The sequence below is a fragment of the Pelecanus crispus genome, chromosome W, assembly GCF_030463565.1.
Source record: "Pelecanus crispus isolate bPelCri1 chromosome W, bPelCri1.pri, whole genome shotgun sequence".
Taxonomy (NCBI): domain Eukaryota; kingdom Metazoa; phylum Chordata; class Aves; order Pelecaniformes; family Pelecanidae; genus Pelecanus; species Pelecanus crispus.
The window spans coordinates 1833731-1857401 of record NC_134675.1 but is presented as its reverse complement, the minus strand read 5'-3'; the positions used below and the strand labels follow the sequence as shown (position 1 = coordinate 1857401).

General features: G+C 38.9%; 1 protein-coding gene across 1 annotated transcript in view; it reads left to right on the top strand.

Annotated features, from left to right (window-relative positions):
- Nucleotides 1–20471, top strand: part of LOC142596485 (synaptic vesicle glycoprotein 2C-like) — a 91880-nt gene extending 71409 nt beyond the window's left edge. The window contains exons 7-12 of the mRNA XM_075725607.1: nucleotides 1174–1262; nucleotides 2409–2573; nucleotides 6383–6516; nucleotides 7794–7997; nucleotides 9473–9632; nucleotides 20288–20471. Of these exons, the coding sequence (XP_075581722.1) occupies nucleotides 1174–1262; nucleotides 2409–2573; nucleotides 6383–6516; nucleotides 7794–7997; nucleotides 9473–9632; nucleotides 20288–20471 (936 nt within the window). The remainder of the gene's footprint in view (nucleotides 1–1173; nucleotides 1263–2408; nucleotides 2574–6382; nucleotides 6517–7793; nucleotides 7998–9472; nucleotides 9633–20287) is intronic.
- The last annotated feature ends 3200 nt before the right edge of the window (nucleotides 20472–23671 follow it).

Genomic DNA, 23671 nt, shown 5'->3' with positions numbered 1-23671 from the left:
ACACACCATTTTCAGTCAGCTCTTCTGTAGCATCTCTGACCTGGGGGTAGTTCCAGCTTTTCCTCACATAGTTAAAGTACCAATTTCTATCTGTGATAGATTGTGAGAGATCAGACTCTGAGTGTGTCCCTGTTGAATTATGGAATATAGTTTGTCTAAACTTAAAGCAGCGTAATACTGGGAAATGAGAAGGAAACATTTCTGATGATTTCTGGTTTATTTGAGATAGTGAAATGAAGCTGCCTAGAGATTAGGAAAGTTTGAAGTGATCAGAGCAGGGGTGAAGTAATGACACAGTCCACACTGATGGATGAAAAATTGGACATGAGCCGGCTTGCAGCCCAGAAAGCCAACCATATCCTGGGCTGCATAAAAAGAAACATGGCCAGCAGGTTGAGGAAGTTGATTCTCTACTCTGCTCTTGTGAGACCCCACCTGGAGTGCTGCATCCAGCTCTGGAGTCCTCAGTACAAGAAAGCCATGGACCCATTGGAGCAAGTCCAGAGGAGGGCCACAAAAATGGTCAGAGGACTGGAACACCTCTCCTACGAAGAAAGGCTGAGAGAGTTGGGGTCGTTCAGCCTGGAGAAGAGAAGGCTCCAGGGAGACCTTATTGCAGCCTTTCAATACTTAAAGGGGGCTTATAAGAAAGATGGGGACAGACTTTTTACCAAGGCCTGTAGTGACAGGACAAGGGGCAACAGTTTTAAACTGAAAGAGGGTAGGTTTAGATTGGACATTAGGAAGAAATTTTTTACGATGAGGGTGGTGAAACACTGGAATGGGTTGCCCAGAGAAGTTCTGTATGCCCCAACCCTGGAAATGTTCAAGGTCAGGCTGGGCAGGTCTTTGAGCAACCTGATCTAGTGAAAGATGTCCCTGCCCATGGCAGAGGGGTTGGACTAGATGATCTTTAAAGGTCCCTTCCAACCCAAACCATTCTATGATTCTATGAAAAGAAGCTGGAAAGACACAGAACATGCACAACCTGCCTATAGCTGGAGATTAACATACTTGTATCAGAAGTACAGCTATGACCTCAGTATCGAAGAGCTGATCTGCTCTCTCTGATGCCCCGAAGAAGCAAGCAAATCAGAATCAAAAAGCTTCTATCATTTAACAAAATTGTTCAAAATACGATTTAAAATAAATTTATTTCCTAATGATTTACAGATTTGGTTGACGTTTATGAGATGCTTCAACTACCCAGTGAAGGATAATACGATCAAACTTACAGCTGTATGGTTCACCCTGTCTTTTGGGTAAGAGTGGTTGAGATCCTAAACTGTTTTTGATAGACTTTGACAGACAGAAGAATCATCTGCATGCAAATCTCTGTCACTATGATTATCTTTTTTGTTTGGAAAGGTTTTATTCAGTATCTTTCCACAAAATGTTATATTTATTGGTTAGTGTATTCTTGGTTGCAAGCCTGACTCATCAAGAATATCTGCTTCAGAAAACTGGCATCTTCTTTGGTCAGCATCTTTCAATATTTTTATATAGTCAATTAGCAAACACAGAGGAACAGTACCAAGCTCACATTTTTAAAATGTGAGCTTGGTACTCTGCCTGTGCTAACTTGAAAAGAAGTATGTGTTTTAACCAGGGAGGTCAGACTTCATTCATACAGGGTTTAGAAGATGTACTGGGTGTTGTCACCCATTGTTCCCAAGCCCACTGTTGTCATTGCAGGCACATGCTGCTGTAGTTCACCTGTTTGTATCTAAAGGCTATCGTGCTGTGTGGGGTTTTTTTGTATTTTTAAAACTAATTTAAGTTTAAAGCAGACTCTAGAAAAGATTTCTTCTTTGTACCTCTGATGGTCTGCAGTCTATGTAAAACTCCATTCTTTGTGTCTGGGCACTGCAAGGGCTCCCCAGTGTCTGACAGGGCAGAGCCTGGCAGCTGGGACCTGTCCCACCACCCCAGACAGGAGCAGGGCAGACGGGGGCACCTGGGCATTGGGTACCTCCCTGAGGATGGGCTGAGGCTGGGCCAGGATGTGGGCCTGCAGATGGGTCCAGTTTGGCAGGGCCCATGGCCAGGCAGGGCAGGGCAGGTCTGTGGGGAGCTGGAGACCAGCCCTGTTGTGGTGTCACTGGGGCAGGGGATGACAGCCCCAAGGGGGGGCTGACATGGGGTCCTAGGCTGTGGGCAGGGCGGGGGAGCCCTGGGGGGGTGTGCATGGATGTCAGGGCTAGGAGTACTCTCAGGGCCCAGACACATTGGTTTTGTGCAGAAGTGAATTCCACTTTGGATTGGCTCTTTATACATGTTATGTGGAGACCATGATACGGGGCACAACAGCTCCATGATGTAAGTGGCCAAGGCAGCTGTTCGTCCTCACCTTGCACAGGATTCCAAACCAGTGAGATTGGCAACTGAGTGTTTTCTGTTTTTCACAGCTACTATGGCTTATCTGTCTGGTTTCCTGATGTCATTAAACATCTGCAGTCAGACGAGTACATGTCCCGAGTGAAACATTTCCGCAATGAGGAGGTTTCACATTTTGTCTTCAACTTCACACTGGAAAATCAGATTCACAGCAATGGAGAATACATCAATGACAGGTTTAGAGATTTCCTATTGTCCTGACTTGGCTAGAATAAATAAATGCATGTTTTAAAGCATGTCCTAATAATCTAATATTTTTCTTCATTAACTGATTGTCATGGTTTAACCCCAGCTGGCAACTGAGCACCACACAGCCACTCGCTCACTCCCCCACCGTGGGATGGGGGAGAGAATCAGAAGGGCAAAAGTGAGAAAACTTGTGGGTTGAGATAAAGACAGTTTAGTAGGTAAAGCAAAATCTGTGCACGCAAGCAAAGCAAACCAAGGAATTCATTCACTACTTCCCATGGGCAGGCAGGTGTTCAGCCACCTCCAGGAAAGCAGGGCTCCAGCACGCGTAACGGTGACTTGGGAAGACAAACGCCATCACTCTGAATGTCCCCCCTTCCTCCTTCTTCCCCCAGCTCTATGTGCCGAGCATGACGTCATACGGTGTGGGACATCCCTTGGGTCAGTCGGGGTCAGCTGTCCCGGCTGTGTCCCCTCCCAGCTCCTTGTGCCCCCCAGCCTGCTCGCTGGTGGGGTGGGGTGAGGAGCAGAAAAGGCCTTGACTCTGTGTAAGCCCTGCTCAGCAATAGCTAAAACATCCCTGTGTTACCAACACTGTTTCCAGCACAAATCCAAAACACAGCCACATACTAGCTACTGGGAAGAAAATTAACTCTGACCCAGACAAAAGCAGCACACCAATAATAGATGGGTTTGTTACTTTTTCATGGGAATTTATTTCTCTTCTTGATTTCTTATGACTTGATCTTGAATGGTACACTGGAGCATGGGGAGAAGTGGACATGTACATGCCCTGGTGCTTCCTGTGTGAGGATCCTCCATGCAAACCCAGCTTCCTTGCCCTCCCAAAACACAGTCTGAAAAGCCTAGGTTAATGATACTTCCTTTCACAGTGGGATTCAAAGGTTTTCAGACCCAAAACGTGCAGCATATTGTAGGGGGCTGGATGTACTTTCATCTCTGTTGCTGGTTCTTTTCTTGTATTGATGAAAGACACTTCTGTGAAATCATTGAGCATTGAGAGGTTAGGATTTTATCACAGAAAAATAAAAGCTAAACATTACTGTAAATCAGTAAAAAGTATGAACAGCTCTAAAATGGGAAACACCACGTTCGCAATGCCTTTTGTGGTTTTTAACTGAATCTGTACATATTAAGGCTCTTTCTAGACTTTACAGATAACTAGATAACTTAGGGGGAAATTAAACACAGCTGTTTTAGGTATCTGGTTTCTCTTAAGAAATATACAGAACAACCATGTGAATGGTCTCTTGGATGTTATGGTGCTAATTATTACTTCCATAGGAAAATGTATATCTAAGTGAATAAAATTAATGATTTTGGTAATTCAGGGCTTTTTTTTTATAAGAACTTGAGTTTTGATGCAGTTAAAAGTCTATGCATTGCAGAAAAAAAGGAACAGTTATCTCGTTTTTAAACTTGCCATAGCTTCCCAGTTCCGTTCCTTTCCAGGAGGTAGATGTTCTCCTAAAAGCAAAGAACAATTTACTGTCATTAAGTTTTAGTTGTTTTACACTCTGTCAACCGAGATCTTATCAATTTAAACTGAAAATTCTTGTAAAACACTAAATCTAACACTAATCTCATCTAAAACACTAGTTTACTTTTTCAAATGTACAAATTTAAAAAAAATAACAGGCTGCCCAGAGAGGTGGTGGAGTCACCATCCCTGGAAGTGTTCAAAAAACGGGTAGACGTGGCACTTTGGGACATGGTTTAGTGGGCATGGTGGTGTTGGGTTGATGGTTGGACTGATGATCGTAGAGGTACTTTCCAACCTTAATGATTCCTAGTTTTACTTTCATTAAAAAATAATCCAGCCACCAAGCCAGGAAACATGAAATTAATTATTACTCTCCCCTCAATGGGTTTAGTGGTGGACTTGGTAATGTTAGGTTAATGGTTGGACTGGATGATCTTAAAGGTCTTTTCCAACCTAAATGATTCTATGATTCTATGATTCCAAATTTAATAGGCCTCTGACAGTTTTTTGAGATTCACAAAACATTTTCCACAGTAGTATGAACTCTTTTGATACTCTTCCTCCACAAATGTTTCAATGCTCCACTCACCCCTAATTTCAGTGTTTCCTTCACGTTCTTTCTTAACTAGAAGATCCATCAATAGTTTTTACTTCATTACATTTCTGTTGGGTTTGAATTCAAATCATTGCAACACCAATTTTAGTATAGTCACAAGATGTTTCCTGTCCGAAGGTAAAAAGTGCATCAGAAGAATGTAGGACATATAGTCTGTCATTTCTGTTCCAACTGACTAATCTAACTGATAAATTCTCTTTGTTCTCCTCTGGAATTAAGCTACATTTTAAAATGGAAAGTGCTATATGAAAAATCATAATTAGTTGACGCTGAACACCAGCCTGATTTTAATCAGTCTTTCATAAATGAGAAATTATATAGTAACTAAAACTAATGGGCTGAAAACACTATTTTTCTGACCAATACACAAAGAGAATTCATTAGCTAATAAGCCTTTTCCTGTGATAAACACAATTAGCTTTTGCTCTCCTTTCTCATAAAGATGTGATTCCAACAACTTCATTGGTGAGTTTAATTCCTACTATTTCGTAGGTAGCATATTTTGTGTATTCCTATTCCTACTATTAGCCTTGTTATAAGAAAAATACTTAGCTAGACACACCAGCTTTAATTAGAGTAGAGCCAGGTCTGTGTTCAGAAGGCTTTGCCATTTTAACAGTTCTTACTGCCATATAACTATTAAAGCACTGCTTTTCAAAGTGTTGCCACTTTGGGAGAAGTCTGCCAGCAAAACTGCCCTTTTTTAGTTGTAGCTTTTTCCACACCCTCATGTGAAATAAAAGACATCACAAAAATAATGATATATTGCTACATTTGTCTTTTTTTTTTTTGTTAGCATAATGTTAGTTGATATGAATATACTAGAAAAGGCTTACAGCATTGTTTTAGCCTAGTAATGTTGAGGTAGAAAGTTACTGCTAGTAATATACTTTGTCCTTGACTTTTTCTATGAATGACTTGGTTTACAGTCATGATCAGAGACCTAGGAGTTAAATGAGAGTCAGTAGGAAGGAGGATGTTTAGAAATAAGAAAAGCTACTGACAATTTGTTTGTGCATGTTTTCTGTACACAGTAATTGCAATTGCATCCACAGACATAGGAGTAACAAACACATACTTCCAGTTAGATACCTAGCTGTATAACTGCCAATGTAATTGTTGTGTTCGTGTTAAACCATTTTGTGAAACCATTTTTAAACACTTGGACCAGTGTGTTTTGGATTTGAGTCTGACATGGTGCCCAGTGTGTTCATCTGGAGAAATAAAGGTTCTTTCAAAAATTCTTTCTTTCCAGCTTGTTGGTACCCACAGGTGCTTGTTTGTTCCAAGAGACTGGGTTTCTAGAGCCTGAGCTCCCAATTTCCAACTGTAATGTCAAATTACAAGTAATAGTGATTTTACAAAGCTATTCCGTGAATGTCATGACATTGGTTTTCGTTGATGATTAAGGAGAAGTAATAACTGTAATACTATCAAAGAAATTGTATTACTGGTTATGGCCGGCAGCTATGTGGAGCTATTTGTCCTATTAGTGCTTCTTCTGAACTATAGTATTCTAGAATCAGCTAATTGTTATTTATGTTTCCAGAACGCCTTTAAGGAATCACTGTTTCTGGGGCTGAGATTTTTTTAGACCTGTGTAGCTCTGTCAGCTTGAACTGTTGCTCTTTCTAACCTATGAAGGTAGACTGACAGAAATTATTTGTATTGAACAGGTTTATTATGATGAAATTTAAATCAGTAACATTTGAAGATTCCCTTTTTAAGAACTGTGTGTTTGAAGACATTACTTCACTGAACACATACTTCAGGAACTGTACTTTTGTGAACACCACCTTCTACAACACAGGTATTACAAGAAAAAACCCTGAACACCCATTGTTTAGCTGCATGTTCTCATCTTACTATTTTGGACTGTTTATAATTTCTGGATTTCTAATAGGGCATACAAGAAGCCTTCTTGTAGGGAATAAAAAGCTATAAAAAGCAACAGGCCTCAGTAATGTAATACCAGAAAAGAGAAAGGATCATACCCCATTAGAGATACCACCGGCCTAACATTGGCTCAGATAATAAACATCTCTTTGATTTTAATAATCTCTAAAGAGATTCAGTCTGGAGAGGAGAAAATATGTTTACTGCTTTACTGATAGCTTTAACTAGGTGTATTTTTATTTGGTCTAAATGGGACTGGTGAAATACATTGTTCTATTCTGCTTGCTGTGGCATGGGGATCTGAGTTCAGGATTCAAACTACCTTATCTATAATCATTCCCCGTATACTAAGTATTCTACCAAAAATAGGAATGTGTATTTTCATATGTTTAAACAGAGGACTCATTTTTTTCAGTTTAATACAATGTAAGTGAAAATAGAATATGGCCAACTAAGCTTGTTGGAAAGATGCAGCACTTATCGCTTTCCTGTAACTCCAGCAATCATAATAGTAAGAGAGTTATGTTTCAGAACAAGCAGTGCCCAGCTTGCTTTGCCTGGAAGGAAAGTATTCTTGATTCAGGGTTAAAAGGCTGACAGGAGGAACAGAAAGAAAGAGGAAAGTATAAGGAGAGATCTCTGAAATTGTATTTGAAGAAGAATGGCCTGAACTGTTGCATGTAGTAACTCATTCATGTTCAAGCTGAAGACAAAGCAGCCTGCTCAGAAATGAAAATGGGTTTAATCTAAATTCTGTAGGAACATTTCCCTTTAAAAGAAGTCAAACCAAATTGGGCATGATCAGCAGTCTCATCTGAAAGGCTATCTGGTGTGGGAATAGATCTGATACCAAGCAAGACCAAGTGATAGAAACTTGCAGATATACAGTGCTTTTTATGCAAGACCAGCTGGTGCTGAGAGGTCTTAATCAAATACAGTCCAAGCAGAGCTGAAATACATTAATATAATTTGCCTAATTCCAGGCCTTAGTTGCTCTTTTTCATGAGCTTTCCATATTTTTCTATTAAGAAAAAAAGGTATCAAAATTAACAGCGATAACTAGTCCCATTTTACAAAGCAGTGAAAGCTCCTAGTTGTCATTCAAGTTGCCTAAACTTGAAACGTTTTTAATCAAAAGCTGCACATGGAGTCAGTCATTAGCTGAAATCTTTCTTTTTCTTCTTTCCACAGATCTCGAGCAACATAAATTTGTTGACAGCAAATTGATAAATTGCACATTTTTCCACATCAGGACAGGATGCCAGATTTCTTTCAATGATGACTACAGTGCCTACTGGATCTACTTTGTTAATTTCCTGGGAACTTTGGCAGTGTTACCAGGGAATATTGTGTCCGCTCTCCTGATGGATAGAATTGGACGGTTAACAATGCTAGGTAGGGGCTTCACTTTAAAACAGAGAACACCACCAACACCTAAAGCTCTCCTGATAAAGTAACATGTTCTCTTTTTAAAGGATTTGGTTCAGAGAGATGCAGAACATTCCTTCTACAGATACTTCATTTACGTGGTATTCTAAGTGCAGTTTTAAAAAAAACCCAATTTAGAAACTTGTCGTGGTTTAGCCCCAGCCAGCAACTAAGCACCACGCAGCCGCTCGCTCACTCCCCCTACCCCGATGGGATGGGGGAGAGAATCGGAGGAGTAAGAGTGAGAAACACTCCTGGGTTGAGATAAGAATAGTTTAATAATTAAAATAAAATAAAGTAAAATAATAATAACAACAATATAATAATAATAACAGTAATAATAATATACAAAGCAAGTGATGCACAATGCAATTGCTCACCACCCGACAACCGATACCCAGACAGTTCCCGAGCAGCGGTCGCTGCTCCCCGGCCAACCCCCCCCAGTTTATATACTGAGCATGACGCCATATGGTATGGAATAGCCCTTTGGTCAGTTTGGATCAACTATTCTGGCTGTGCCCCCTCCCAGTTTCTTGTGCGCCTGGCAGAGCATGGGAAGCTGAAAAAGTCCTTGACTAGCATAAGCAGTACTCAGCAACAACTAAAAACATCAGCATGTTATCAACATTCTTCTCCTACTAAATCCAAAACACAGCACTATGCCTGCTGCTAGGAAGAAAATTAACTCTATCCCAGCTGAAACCAGGACAAAACTCTAGGAACAAAGGGGTCTGTAACCAGTTCTACTATGCCATGTTATCAGTCATTGCTCTTCCACACTGATATTACAAGACTGCAATTTAGGCATTTGGGATAAGATTTTTGGAGAGTGCTAACCATTGTCTTGTCTTTGCTCTAGCTGAAAGGAAAGCAAGATGTATACAGGTAACCCTGAGTTTGTGAAACAGCTCCTAGGAAGAGTCAGCAGTCCTTTACCTGTTATCTATCTGCAAAGTAACACAGCTGAAAGATATCTACTGTGGATTATCTGCAATCACAAATCTGTTTTCATTTTACTTCAATAACAATGCAGTAGTTCATTTTCTAGGAGGATATCTCTATAAAAATGCAGTTCCCACTCAGTGTTTTTATTACTACAATATATAAATGATTTTATGTGATTGAAGAAGATGATGAATGAAGAAGAACAGGAGTTTTCCCCAGGTAGATTGCTTTGGGAGTTCAGAGAGGGTTCCAGCTTAATACTTTATTATATATACTAATGTTTGAGGAGTTATGTTTTTTTCCCCTGAGCCCCTTATAATGTTTGTCTGCCTGACTGGTCTTACCAGCAGAGGATGTCTCTTTAGTTTTTAACTCAAATACATGGGTAAGTTATTTAGCTACACTGTGTGAATAGAAACATTTGACACAACAAACACAGACTGTTCTTTAAATACAGCTCCACCTGGTGTTCATTTCATCTGTCTCATACCTAGGTGGTTCCATGGTTCTTTCTGGCATAAGCTGTTTTTTCCTGTGGTTTGGGACCAGTGAATCCATGATGATAGGTATGCTGTGCCTCTACAACGGTCTCACCATCTCAGCATGGAACTCTCTTGATGTCATTACTGTGGAGCTATATCCTACAGACAGAAGGTGTGTGCAGATACATCTCTGTTAACCTTACTGACTCTATCTCTATGTACTAGCAGAAATGGTTAAATCTGAGCTTTACAGTGGTAGTGATGTTCTGAGTGGGCTGAACGAATAGCTTGTCTTATGAATAACAAGGGGGGGGAATAATCAAAAAGATTATTTTTTGAGCTATTTGGTATGTATTTCGCATCAAATATCACCTAATCAGGAAAATACCACAAATGTAGTTTCATATAAAAAAAAAAAAAAAAAAAAGAAGGTCTAACTGCTACTCTCATAAAACACAGCTAATGAGTAGTATTTCTGAAAACAGTAATGGAATATTTCTGGGTTTCCCCTAGTGCAACTAGCTATGATGGCAATAGTTGGTCTAAAATAGCAATATAGCTGCATTTGTCTGTTGGCTGTGAAATAGTGGGGATGATAATAACAAATCACTCTCTGGAGCTGAACAGCATCTTCTGGAAGAAATTGTGGGCTTAAACCATGCTGAGCTGTTAATCCGTCTGCTATGAATTTGTATGTAGGGTCGCTAGGAGTCTGTATGTACTCATCATTAAGCAGATACAAAAATGTCTCAGGCGCTGCTCCTGACACTTCAAGACTCTTGCAGAAAAGCTCAGGACAGTTTTCATGTCCTGCAAGCATTGCTGCTAGATTACATCGGGGGTTTTTTTGAGATATAGGATACTCTTTAATGCTGATCTTATGTCACTGAATGGACTGAAGGAAGAACAGTCGAGTCATATGCCATTGTATGTCAAGTGTAAAAATATAAAAGCCATATTTTCTTGAATAGACTGGGATCCCCCCCCCTTAGAAAAAATTCTGTGTAAAAATTGCCCGGATTCCTGCCAAGGGACGGCGTGTCCTTTCTCTTATCACAGTGCTATTCATTATGGCATTCACTAGAAGTTTCAAATATGGTGAAAAAATTTCCAGTTTATAAATGCATGATGCCTTGCTGGCAAGTCTAAGTTTTTGGACACAGGTGCAACTGGCTTTAGTATTTTCCATTAGGAGAGGAAGACTGTAGACTGGTTTCTCTCTTTTATTTTCTTTGGCATTTAAAAAAATATATGCTTCTTTACACAAGAAATAGATCTCCATTGCTGTGGTTGTATCAAATAACCATACTAGGCTACTTATGAATCCAAAGCACTAAGCTTTAATATTAAGCACTACTGTTTTTATTACACCTCAGGAAACTGCTCTTCTGGCAAGAATTATTACTTCAGCCAAACTCTATGATATAATTCTAATAAATATCCTTTAGAAATAGCTATCTTCTTGACATTCCTGAACATAGTAGGCACAAATATTTTCTTAAAATGAAATAAAGAAAAATAATTGAAAAAGCCATTGATGTTAACGGAAGAAAAAATTATCATCATTACTAGAAATTATAAAAAGAATGTAACTGATATCTATTCTAGGGCATCTAAATTTTGTAGGTAACAGTTGTTTTTAAGTTTCTACTAGCTTTGGGATTGTAGCAAATTTTTTCCCCATTTTCCTTTTTTAAAAAGCTTTTGTGTGCAATAATAGCTGTATTGAATTCCACCTCAAATTTACTTGCAGCTGAGTTGTTGGGGGGTTTTTTTTGCAACAACTCAGATAGAAAACTTGTCATTTTATATTATCAATATAAAAAGGCTGATAGGCCAAATCTACCTTTGTCAGGAAAGACATTGCTGACATATACTGAAGATGAGAGTTTTTTTCCCAAAAGTTCTGGTTCCATCACTGCCAGTTTTTGCCAGTTGGGTTATAAGGAAACAAGCAATTCTAGAAGTCTCTTCCTATACATGTTTTTTTTAGATTGGGGCAAAGCTTCTTCATGTTTCATAGAACTATTTGAAAATTAATACCTTCAGGGACTCAAATAGGCTGTTTCCCACAGTTTTTTCTCTGATTTTTTTTTTTGTCCAGACCAGCTATAATTTAACAGCCACCATTACCCACCTCTGATGGTCCTGTCTTTCCTTCTAAGACTCCTCTGATCTCCATAGCCTGGCATGACTTGCCACAGTTTGCTGGGAATATCCAGGTTCTGCAAGTAGCTGTAGGGCTGAACAGCCTTTCCAGGCATATATGGTAAACAAAGCTGCCTGATCTGTTTTTTGCATACAAGGTCCTTCATACTTAAGATGATGTGCTCCACTTTCACTTTAAAGCTGCATCCAGAATTAATCTGGTCCTGAAACTGGCTTCCAGTTTTCCCTCAAAAGGTGATCTAGGCACAACAATTTCGCTCACTGTGTCACCATTTTACTATTCCAATATGTACTTTTTCCTTACTCCCAACCAGTGAAATGACCACAAACCAGTAGCAAAGTGCAGCTGGAGGTTGGGCTGGAAGAAATGTGTGTGGAAGGAGGCTAGTTCACGCTACCATGCACAAGAGACCAGTCTGGCCAGCCTCTCCTTTTCCTCCTGCACAAATCCTCATGGAAACCAGCCAGTTGCCAAACCATTGGGGCTTTGCCAGTGTTGTGCAGGATAGTACAAAAGGTGTTTCATAAATTGCACTCCATGTTATTTATGGATCATACTATCTTTTTGCCAGGTAGGGGTGTGGTGAGCAATTTGGATATGTGCAGGGTATATGATACACGGGACACATTTGTTTCCTTTTCATCAGCTGCCTGCAGGGCAGAGTTAGGGTTGCTTCAAAATCTTAACAGATTTGGATTCTGTATGCATTCAAACTCACTTACGTATTTACATTTTAATTTACTTATGCCTGGATTTGAGGTAATTAAGTAGTTTGTCCTAAATTCTTGATAAGTACTTTCAAAACTTATGCCATTGTAGCATAGCTTTTGTCTGCATATTCTTTATAAAACCTCAGTTGATTTGCACAACTGCTAAAATAAGAGATGTTAGAGACTGTATAGATTTCAAATGGTTCTCAGGTAGATGAAGAAGTTATGTTAAAAGGTGATGATATGTTACCAATGCTAGTCATAGGTAGGTTTCTGTCTTCCAGATGATACGCATGGTGGTAACAAATAATCATTTAATATTATTTACATTTTTTTTACTTTTCAATACACAAATTTTAAAGGACACCCATGATGACTAGCTAATTTCCAATAAGCAAGTAAAGTAATCGAGCTCCACAATGTAAAGAACGTCTTTTGTCTCGTCTTTTGTCTCGTCTTTTGTCTCGTCTTTTGTCTCGTCTTTTGTCTCGTCTTTTGTCTCGTCTTTTGTCTCGTCTTTTGTCTCGTCTTTTGTCTCGTCTTAATGGCCTGTGCTATCCTGGATTGCTCAGCAGTCAGCTGGTTCTGAAAAGTCTTTGGTTGGTCGTGACCCTCTTGAAAGCCAAACCAAACTATTCCATAGCCATGGAAGCTCTGCTCTGAAGGAGAGTTATTAAACATCTTGCAAACATTTCTGAGTGCTCCTAGAGTGATTTCCTACTCTTTCATAAACCTTCTGTATTTTCAGAACACTACTTTGAAAGAAGGTGATGTAGAAATTGAGGCACAGAGGAAAAAGATATTTTTAAAAATTACTTTAGGTGCCCAATTTGACACGTGGTACCTATGATCCCAGTCACTGAGCATATTAGAAGAGGGAATGAGCTGAAAGTATAACTTCCACTGCAGCTATAAGTGCTCAGCAAGTCAGCAACACAAACCTGAAGGTGCTAAGCTGAGCACACAGAAAATGTGAAATGCATACTTAATGACCATTTAGTTAGCTTTGAATGACTTGCTAGCATCATATAGGAACTCTGTGGCAGGAGCAGGGATTGTATCCTTTCTCCTGACTGCACTCAAGTACCTTAAACATGAGACTGTGCTTTCTCATCTGGCAGTCCCCAACCTTATTCACGGTGCACCTTTCGACTTTTGCAACAGATGAGGGAAACCAAGTTTCCTTCACTACATGCATGTTTTATCCCTCAAGCTCTCTTTGTTCTGCACATTGGCAGAGTGATGCAGAAAAAAATATTACGCGATGAGGTAATTATAGAACGCATTGTAATGTGTGTGCCCAAGGGGCTTGCAATAACATTGCACAATTTCCTAGCTCTGCCTGTAATACAAATATGAATGGAAGAGTTAAAATTCTCTGAAGAAGTAACATTTAGGAAATTTTTATTACTTTAAAAGGCAATTGTTACTTTCACATAAATGATAAATATCTTCTTGTGAACTAACTTGGGAAGTACCAACTTTATAAGCCAAGACTCTTGTCAAGGAGTGGATACAACAAATAAGCCAAACCTAAACAGAAAGTGGAATAGAAATAGGTTGTCATCTTGTATCTCCCACAGAGTAAATCAAGGTCAGATTGTGTCATAACCAACAATTCATCAGTTTTACTATAGCTGCCAGACATCTGGGTTTGAATCTTGGCCAGGAATATTTAGAATTCAAGGTGTGCTATAAAATGAAGTCATCCTGGTTTGCCTTTTTTTAATACCTCTGAAATAAGTTCATAAGGGTTTGGTCATAATTAAGAAATGGCACCTATCTTTAGTTCATTATATTTATCTTTTGCTCCTCTTCTTGAGCCCTGAGAATTTGTCCTCAGAGTAATAAACATTACTCATGGGGTACCTTAAGTCTAGCTTTTTATTGTTGTGGCTGTCAGAAGAGAAGTTTTCCATTCTTTTGAGTCATAACAGCAGTCATGAACTTACAGTAGACTTCCTGACAGCTATTTTCTACTGCCTTCTTGTGGATGTGGTTCAACTGCATTTTGCTGAAATTTCATGTTGGTGTTTTTAAGGTATGAAATGCTGAACATATGCAATTCCTTAGGCAGTAGGCCAGGGCAGGAAGGCAAATTCCACAGTTTTACTTGCACACTGAGTGCTGTAATTGGCCAGGCTATAATATGCATCTGTGTACTCATTTTTTTAAAATATCTGAAAATGTCTGGATGTTAGAAAATTGTCCATAGCACATTCAGAAACTGTTTTCATAGCCTTTGCATATTATCAATATCCACAAAAATGGGATTCAGAGTCTTTTGTAAAATGCTGGATAGGCTTGGCACTAGCTCTGGCAAGAAGGTTATGAAATATCTGTGCTACACATTCAGTAGCACTCCATTGCAGGACAATGAAGTTGTTAGGTGCTCTGACTATCAACAATGGAAAAGTGGGCCTGAAATATTTTATGTAGGAATATAAGTACCTGGTCTAAGAAGGAGCATATGTGGCAACCAGGAAACAAGCCCTTTTAATCTAAAAGCTTGGATAATCCCTCTATTTTTAACTGTTTGGATTCTTGCTATTTGTTATGTGGGGCTTTGGTGAAAGGAAGCTAAGCATTTTAATTTGTCACAGCTTTCCCAGCACCAGAAGTAAAATACATTTGGGAAAATTCCTTTTCTCTAACATCCAGCTTTCTCTCAGACCTGACACTTTTATAGGACTTCTGCATTTTTCTTCTATTAGTGCTAAAATCTGTAACTTTTTTTCTTAAGGCAAGCCCAAATTGATTCATCAGCATTGTCTTACTGATGTGCTTGAAGGATTTGTTGACATTCTCTAGCTGGACAAGGGATTCTTGCTACCAAACTCCCTTGGCCAGTAATGAGGATTGTTCATGGAGTCAAAAAGACATTTTTGTGTCAGTGCTTTACCCAATAACTGATCAACATAATGGAAATTGGTGTATATAGTAATGGCCTTATGCCTTTGGATTCTTTTCACTTAATTCATTCATGATGCTGAGATGACACATCACATATCTTTGATTATTTGCAGACTTTTCATACATTCTAGCACTTTCCTGAAACACGGTAGCAAAGACTGTATTTGTACTGCAAGAGAAAACTGTGCTCGTATATGTATTTGTATTGCAGCATATATATTGCATGGCTATTTTTACTCCTTGGATTCAGTAGAATGACTTATGAAGGTGTGAATTAATACAGATTTTAGCTGATTTGAATCACAAACACTGTTATAAGAAAGATGTTTATAAACCAACAAGTCTGAATTTGCTATCCCTAGAGCTCAACAGTTTGCTCCATGACTTTGTTCTCAGTATTAGTGCACAACAAATTCACATTCAAACACAGTATTAAAATTGAAAGATATGAAGGCAGAAGGTTGAACAGTGACAATCCTTTTCAGGTACAGGCCACAACAACATTTTACTTAAGCCTATAAAAATCTTACTGTTCCTGCCGATGATGTGCATATTTTAGGCAAAAGCACATGCCTGAAAACTGCTTAAGATCAAAAGATTGAACAACTTCTGGGTTGTTCATTTTGTATCATCAGGACAGCCAAGGGCAATAAAAATGGGCTTACTTTGTCTTACTCTTCTTTGTTTATAATTTTATAACATTAATGGGATTAGTCTAATAATGACCCCTTACAATTGGAAAAATTGAATAAGTCTGTTTTTGTAAAACAGAACTGTTTTTTCAGTGCCAACAAATTACCTTAATTTTGCTCAGATATAAGAGATACTGTATTACAAAATTACTTTAAACCTTAATAAGGCAATCTTGGGTTAGATAACCTATAATAGATCTAGATCACAGTGGCAGCCCTGAATGTGCTATCTGTAGAGCCCAGCACATGAAAATAAATGGTCCAAATTGCTCAGAAAAATATATTCAGACCCGTTATAACTAGTTGGTATAAGCAAATAGCATCTGTGAAACAGCTTACTCTTCTAATGTAGTATAAAACAACACTGAATATAAGTAAAGTATCCACATATGTTTTGTACTATTGCCTTTCCAAAGATTTCCTACCTGTATCTATCCAAATTTGCATTAGCTAGCTCTATATATTCCTTGAGGAGTTCTGGTATCTCTCTGAGGCTGTTGATGACTAAGTATCTGTTTTCTCTATGTGAATACTGGGGTGTTTTTTCTGTTACTGTTATTTGGGAGCAAGTTTGGTTTTGCATCAGTACTAGCAGTCAAAGAAATCGTATTTACATGTGCAGACATTGATCACAACCAGTAACCACTACAACTTTAGAAATACTTTCTGTGTGTAAACAAGGCTGAAATTGGAACAGATCTGACTCTTCCTCTCCTCCCTTCCCTGACTTGTTCAAAATAGCTGCAGCCTGTTATTACCCTATCAGATAGATTCTGTTTTCCAGGCTAGCTGTGTTGTCTTTAACCTTTTCCTACCTGTTTGGGATAAAGTCCATTTTCATAGAATCATTTAAGTTGGAAAAGACTCTTAAGATCATCAAGTCCAACCTTTAACCTAACACTGCCAAGTCCACCACTAAACCATGTCCCTAAGCACCATGTCTAACATGTCTTTTAAATACTTCCAGGGATGGTGAATCAACCACTTCCCTGGGCAGCCTGTTCCAATGCTTGACTACCCTTTCCATCAAGAAATGTTTCCTAATATCCAGTCTAAACCTCCCCTGGCACAACTTGAGGTGGTTTCCTCTTATCCTTTTGCTTTTTACTTGGGAAAAGAGACTGACACCCACCTTGCTACAACCTCCTTTCAGGTAGTTGTAGAGAGCGATAAGGTCTCTCCTCAGCTTCCTTTTCTCCAGACTAAACAACCCCAGTTCCCTCAGCTGCTCCTCATAAGACTTGTTCTCTAGACCCTTCACCAGCTTCGTTGCCCTTCTCTGAACATGCTCCAGCACCTCAATGTCCTTCTTGTATTGAGGGGCCCAAAACTGGACACAGTATTCAAGGTGTGGCCTCACCAGTGCCGAGTACAGGGGGAAAGTCACTTCCCTGCTCCTGCTGGCCACACTATTCCTGATACAAGCCAGGATGCTGTTGGCCTTCTTGGCCACCCAGGCACACTGCTGGCTCACATTCAGCTGGCTGTCAAACAGACTTTCTTCTTCCTGCTCCTCCTTCCTACCTGCGCTCTTGTTCACCCTAGAAGATGCATCAGTCTGGAGCTCCTTCCATGTCAGGAGCTTCTTCCCATTCTGGTCAGCTTCCTCCAGGTATTCTTCTGATGCTCTGCTTTATCTGCCCTTGTAGTACAGATGTTTCTGTGGTAGAGACTTGATCTTCTTCTCATAGGCTTTGAAAGATTACTCCAGTAGGGTGGCTCTTTGCTGCTTCCTTCAGTGCATCTTCCATTCCTCCTTTGGACTGATTTCTCCAAAAGTCTTCCTAAAACTTGCTCATTCCTTCTCTGAGGAAGGAATTTTCAAGGAACTGCTGCAAATGTTTCTTTGTCAGAAAAGCTTCACAAGCAACACTTGCAAAGTTTCCTAATCTGCTGCTCTCAGCAGTGTGCTCTCAGGCAGCCCTTGCTGGTCTGCACTGTCGGGTAGCAGAGCATGTCACTTTGAAGATGGTCACCTCCAGGATGTGCATATTTAGCTTTTTAGGCACTAATTATTATGTAAGTACTGCAAGTTTAATCAAATTTAGAAAAAAACAAGCAATTAAGGGCTTTGACCATTCAGGAAGCGTATATGAGTCTCTTCTGCTTGTTTTTTTTCAACCAGTGTTTCTGGGTAGTTCCTGCTGGGCCATCCAAATGATCTTTCTCTCCTTCCTTAGATATCACTGATATTTCTTGTCGTGCAATATCTGGATGGGTACCATGTTTTAAAAAAAGAGGAACTACAATTCCTTCAGGAAAAATCATAATTACTTTGCTAAATCTCAGGTATTTTAAAGAGACTGAAACACTGCTGTCCATTGCAAGAGACATAGCCAAAGTTCTAATAAATATATTATGGTTATAATCACCCAGCAAAAGAGACTAACTTGTGTCTTGTCCTGGGGTCAGAAAAAGCATGTAATACATAGAGCTGACACTGGAACAGTAAGTATCAACTCTTATGGTTTTACTTCCATAAGAAATGTTTTAGACAGAGGGTTGACTTTGGTCTACAACCATGGACAACTGAATATTTAACATTAACAGGGAAAAAAGACTTTTTTGAAGGTATATTAACTAGTCTGTTCCATGACTTAATTCTGTCCTGCAAACATTGTTAACTGATTCAAGAATTTGACAGTCGAAGTACCATTACTTCATATTAGCACATTTCTGAATCTTGTTCAGATTCTGAAGTTGACTCTGTGGGTTAACTACAGTTCAGCTTCTTAGAGCAAACTAGAGCCCTTTAGAAATATGCCAGGATCTAGATCTACCTTCATCATTCTTTTGGTGCAAGGTCCTCAAATATACCAGGACTGGTATAATTCTGAAGCACAGCATGTTAGATACAGTCAGGGCATGGACAGTGCTGAAAACACCTATATCCCCATCAACCGTACTAGACAGAAGCTTTTACCTCTCCCCCGCTATAAAACTTGGATGTAGGACACTGAAGGGCCTGACTGATCAACACTATTGAGATCCAGTGACCAGATTTGCAGAAAAGCAGTGTAGGTGAACAAGTGACACTCTGGGCTGTGGACATGTCCATTGGTTGCTTGAGGGAGAGGATCTCTTCTCCCTTGATACCATAGTTTGCTGTTTTCAGAATCAAAAAATAGTTCTGTGAAGAACCTTGAGAGTTTATATCCTTGATCTCAGTTGGGATCAAGTCTGCTTACTTCAAGTTGATTCTCTGGGCTGCTCTTTAGGATCTCCAGTAGAAGTTCCTCAAACTTACTTAGGAATTCAGGCCGCATCTGAGCACAGGACTTCTTCCTTTCCCTCACATGTACCTCAGTACAATAACTAAGGCTCTCTTTAGTCACTCAGTCCATTAGTATTTCTGTTAATCCCTGCTGTTTAGACTGGGGGCTTTTTCCTTCTAATGGCAGTACTTAATATTAACAAGAAAGAAACATTTTGTTCTGAAAAGAAGTTTCTATCCTCCTGATTCTTATTATTTTATCCCAGTGAGCACAGTGTGAGCTCGCATAGTCCTTCTCTCACTTCTAAGAGATTTGAGAAATGTTAGAGATTCTACTATTGTACAGCTATTTTTAAGACACTTTTGTTAGGACAAGGTTATTCCTACAACTATGAATCATACAGTCATGTCAAAACACAATTTATGCAAACTACCATTTTCATAATACATCTACACAGAAGTTACCAAATATCTAAAATACTAAATCCAGATTACTAAAATCACGCCTCTGCAATGCAAAAGCCCCTGAGTTGCCAGTGTCATACTTTCTGTTGGCAATCTATTTCCTTTCCCTTTTCTCTGAAGTTTCTCAGATATCTCTTCTGCACCAAGCAGTTTATTATGCCCCATTCTCTTTACCCCTAAGAGACAGCCATTCATTATTGTTGGAGGTCTAATTAGCCTTTTGAGAAAGCACTGGTTGAACATGTATGCCACCTGTAAGAAATCCATTTCTATTCGGTACCCCAGTACATCTTTTTATTCTGATTACTTCCTTCCCAAATCACAAAGTAGCTCTCAAAAGATTCCCCACCTCCTGTCTCCCAATCCAACACTTTAAATGTTACTGAATTTCCATTTGCAAGTCCTTTGTTCTAGTGCAGAGGTACAAAGTTACCTATTCAGTCATTCATTTCACATTTTGGTCCCTGAGGCAATAGAATGAATTTGCCTTAATAAAATGCTGTAGCAGCTGAGCTTTGATTTCACATTATAAAGAAAAGGTGCAGAATCCTTGTTGGCATAAATTAAGATATTGGGGCTATACTGATTTATTCCCATAGAGGGTTTGTCTCCAAGGCTTTACTCTTTCACCCATTTTTAACTTTATTCTGTTTTCTCTTCTAGGGCAACAGGCTTTGGCTTTTTGAATGCACTATGCAAAGCAGCAGCTGTACTTGGAAACTTAATATTCGGTTCCCTTGTTGGTATCACCAAAGCAATCCCTATTCTCCTTGCTTCTACTGTTCTAGTATGTGGAGGTCTAGTAGGACTTCGGCTTCCTGACACAAGAACCCAGGTGTTGATGTAACTGTGTTGTAGTTTAACCTCAGTCGGCAACTAAGCACCACACAGCCGCTTGTTCATCCTCCCCCCCACCCTGGTGGGATGGGGGAGAGAATTGGGGGGGGGAGTAAAACCCACGGGTTGAGATAAAGGCAGTTTAATAGGACAGCAGAGGAAGATAAAGTAATAATAATGATAAAAGAATATCCAAAGCAAGTGATGCACAGTGCAATTGCTCACCACCCGCCGACCGATACCCAGCCAGTTCCCAAGCAGCGATCGCTGCTCCCCGGCCAACCCCCCCCCCAGTTTCTATACTGAGCATGACGTCATATGGTATGGAATAGCCCTTGGGGCAGTTGGGATCAACTATTCTGGCTGGGCCCCCTCCCAGCTTCTTGTGCCCCTGGCAGAGCATGCGAAGCTGAAAAGTCCTTGACTGGCATAAGCAGTACTGAGCAACAACTAAACCATCAGTGTGTGATCAACATTCTTCTCATCCTAAATCCAAACCACAGCACTGTGCCTGCTACTAGGAAGAAAATTAACTCTATCCCAGCCGAAACCAGGACAAACTGGAAAAAGCCATTTAGTTCTTCCTTCATACAAATGTCAAATCTCCTGACTGATGGTGCAAAGGCTTCAGATTCTCAGTGCTTAGTAGAGTGCTCAGATGTCAGAAATCAAACTCAAAAGATACTTTGGAGTGGCAGAGATTTAGAAACCTCTGTATGAAAGTTTTCACTTTTGTTTGCATTTGCATATTTTGCTATTTAAAATCACTTAACTTCAAACTGCAAAGCTACCTCTTAAAACACTTTCAGTGAAATGTCCAGGAAGGTAAAAACCATACTGATAATTAGATATTTAAAATGCAAGCAGTCATATTATTTAAAAATACATGCTAAATTTGGCTATGGCAGTGTGAGCTTTTGTAACAGTACAGACATGCAAGTCAATTAAACAGTATTGGTGCAGAGAATGTTAATCTTACATGTATCAATGCATGCAGCATTAATCAGGAAACTGTATAGACTTCATCAGTACTGAGAATACTGACCTTCTGTGGCTGTGCTTAGATGGTAAAAACTTGTGGCAACGCCTCTTTCTTGGGAAACCTTTTTAGGTAGATTCAATCTAGAGTAAAGATTACCAACTACACCCTGTATTTGCTGAGGAGAAGACAACAGCTACTGCAGGGAGATGAAAAGCCCATAATGGGTGAGGAGCAAAGAGAATAATAAAATAAGCACTTTCACTCTTTGCTGCTGGTCCTCCAGAATTTTTTTTGTTTTCTTCTCACTTGTGGCATCTGGAATATCTTTGCCATTCTAAACCAGTAAATTTGTCTTACTCCAGGAGTGAATCAATGCAAACCAATATTTATGTTGTTGTAAGTATGAATAAAGGAAGAATCAGGCCAGTGAACTATATATAAAGTAAGATGTTTTCAGAAAAGTTTGTTTGGTGTTTACACTTCTAATGCATATTTCTTTGTCATAGAATGGTTATAAAAATACGTGGCTATAAAATGCCACCTACTAAATTTAGTCAGGTCATAATTTCAATTTAGAGTATAATGTAATTAAAACATCTCAAAAGAATTTTTTAAAACAATATAAAAACAAAGAAAAGCAATAATAAAAACCACCTTAATTATTTTCACAGTTTATACACTCGATATAACCATTTATTCAGCTGATTTTTTTAATAGTTCTAGAGATATCTCACCATTTAACACTTTCAAACATCTCTCTGAAAGGCCATTAAAAAAGAAGCCATGCCAAGGCTGTAGGGAGTGGTAATGTATTTATTAGACCAGGTGGAAGGATGGAGAGTAAATGATAGTGAAGATATTCCTTCTATGCTCTGTAAAAGGTTTTGGGATCTCTTTAAAATGTTAGCATTAAAAATTAAATATAGATACATCTATAAAACTAGTGGACAAAAGGGGCAGATCCTGTGAAAACAGAAACTGGCATTGCTTTCAGTGGAACTAAGACAACTTGCATCAGCTGACAAACTATCTGCAATTTCAAGTTTCAAAGAAAAAACTTGGTATAAAACATAAGGGAAAACTTATCAGTATTTTTTTCTAATTATGTCTGACAACATTTATTAGATGGTTGAATCATTGCCAAAGAAATTAGGCTTTCAGACAAGGTCATTGTGTAGTAAGATAGATTTCCCCCCATGAATTTCTCTCTTGCTCATATATGTGAACTACTTACCTTTGGGTAGTAATATCTATCACTGCATTCTGCATCAGTCATTGTCTTAGTTGTATTGAAAGAGTCAGTAAAAGACAGTCCACATAAGATGGCCATTCATTACATTTAAAGTTCACTGTTTAATTTACTGAGTCTAGAAGTTACATTTTTCAGTTATTAACAAATGCCTGTGCTACACATTGTAGCACCAAAATGTTAGCCCAAGATGTGGTTTTCTGCTATTAACAAATGAGAAAAGTGGCTAAATTAAAAAAGCATGAGTATGGAAAACTAGTGGGGTTTTTTTGATGTTGATAATTTAAATATGATATAGTAAGAAACAAAGTTTAGGAAGTGTGTTTATTTTACAATATAAACAGTCAAAATATTTGAGATAAAATATTTGATATTTGAATTTGATTTAAACATGTCTTAAATTTCTCAACTATGTTTAAAAAAAAAAGGAAGAAGAATTCTTTTTCACCAAGTTCCAGGTTAAGAACAATGCTGGCCTTAGTTTTGCATCTGTGGCTTTTGTCCACTAGTCATAGTCTTAATATTGTTTCAAGGCTGTTTTCTCCAATGATAATTATATTCAAGCCCTGTTTCTCTGTGCCATTCATTAGTAGCATGTGTTCACCTCCTTGTACTTACTGTACACCTTATTTTGAAATCTAAAGCCTCTCTACATGTTTGGAGTAAACATCAATAGCAATAGTAAAATATTACATTGTCTTGCTATGCACTGTCTACTTAAAGTAGTATATACTGTCCATCTCTGTATGCAGTTCCGAAGAACATCCAGATCCGATACTTCATGCCACCTGACTGGTGTTGAGAAAATGGGCCACAGGAAAATAAGGTTCAACTTTTGAGGCCTCTGGTTCAAAGTTAACATGCTAAAATCTCATTACATGTAAAATTAGGCTGGTTCTTATCCTATATCCTGACCACATCGTAAGTATATGATTAAGTCTGGATATAGTGAAGTAAGCAGCATGAGAGCCTACGTTGT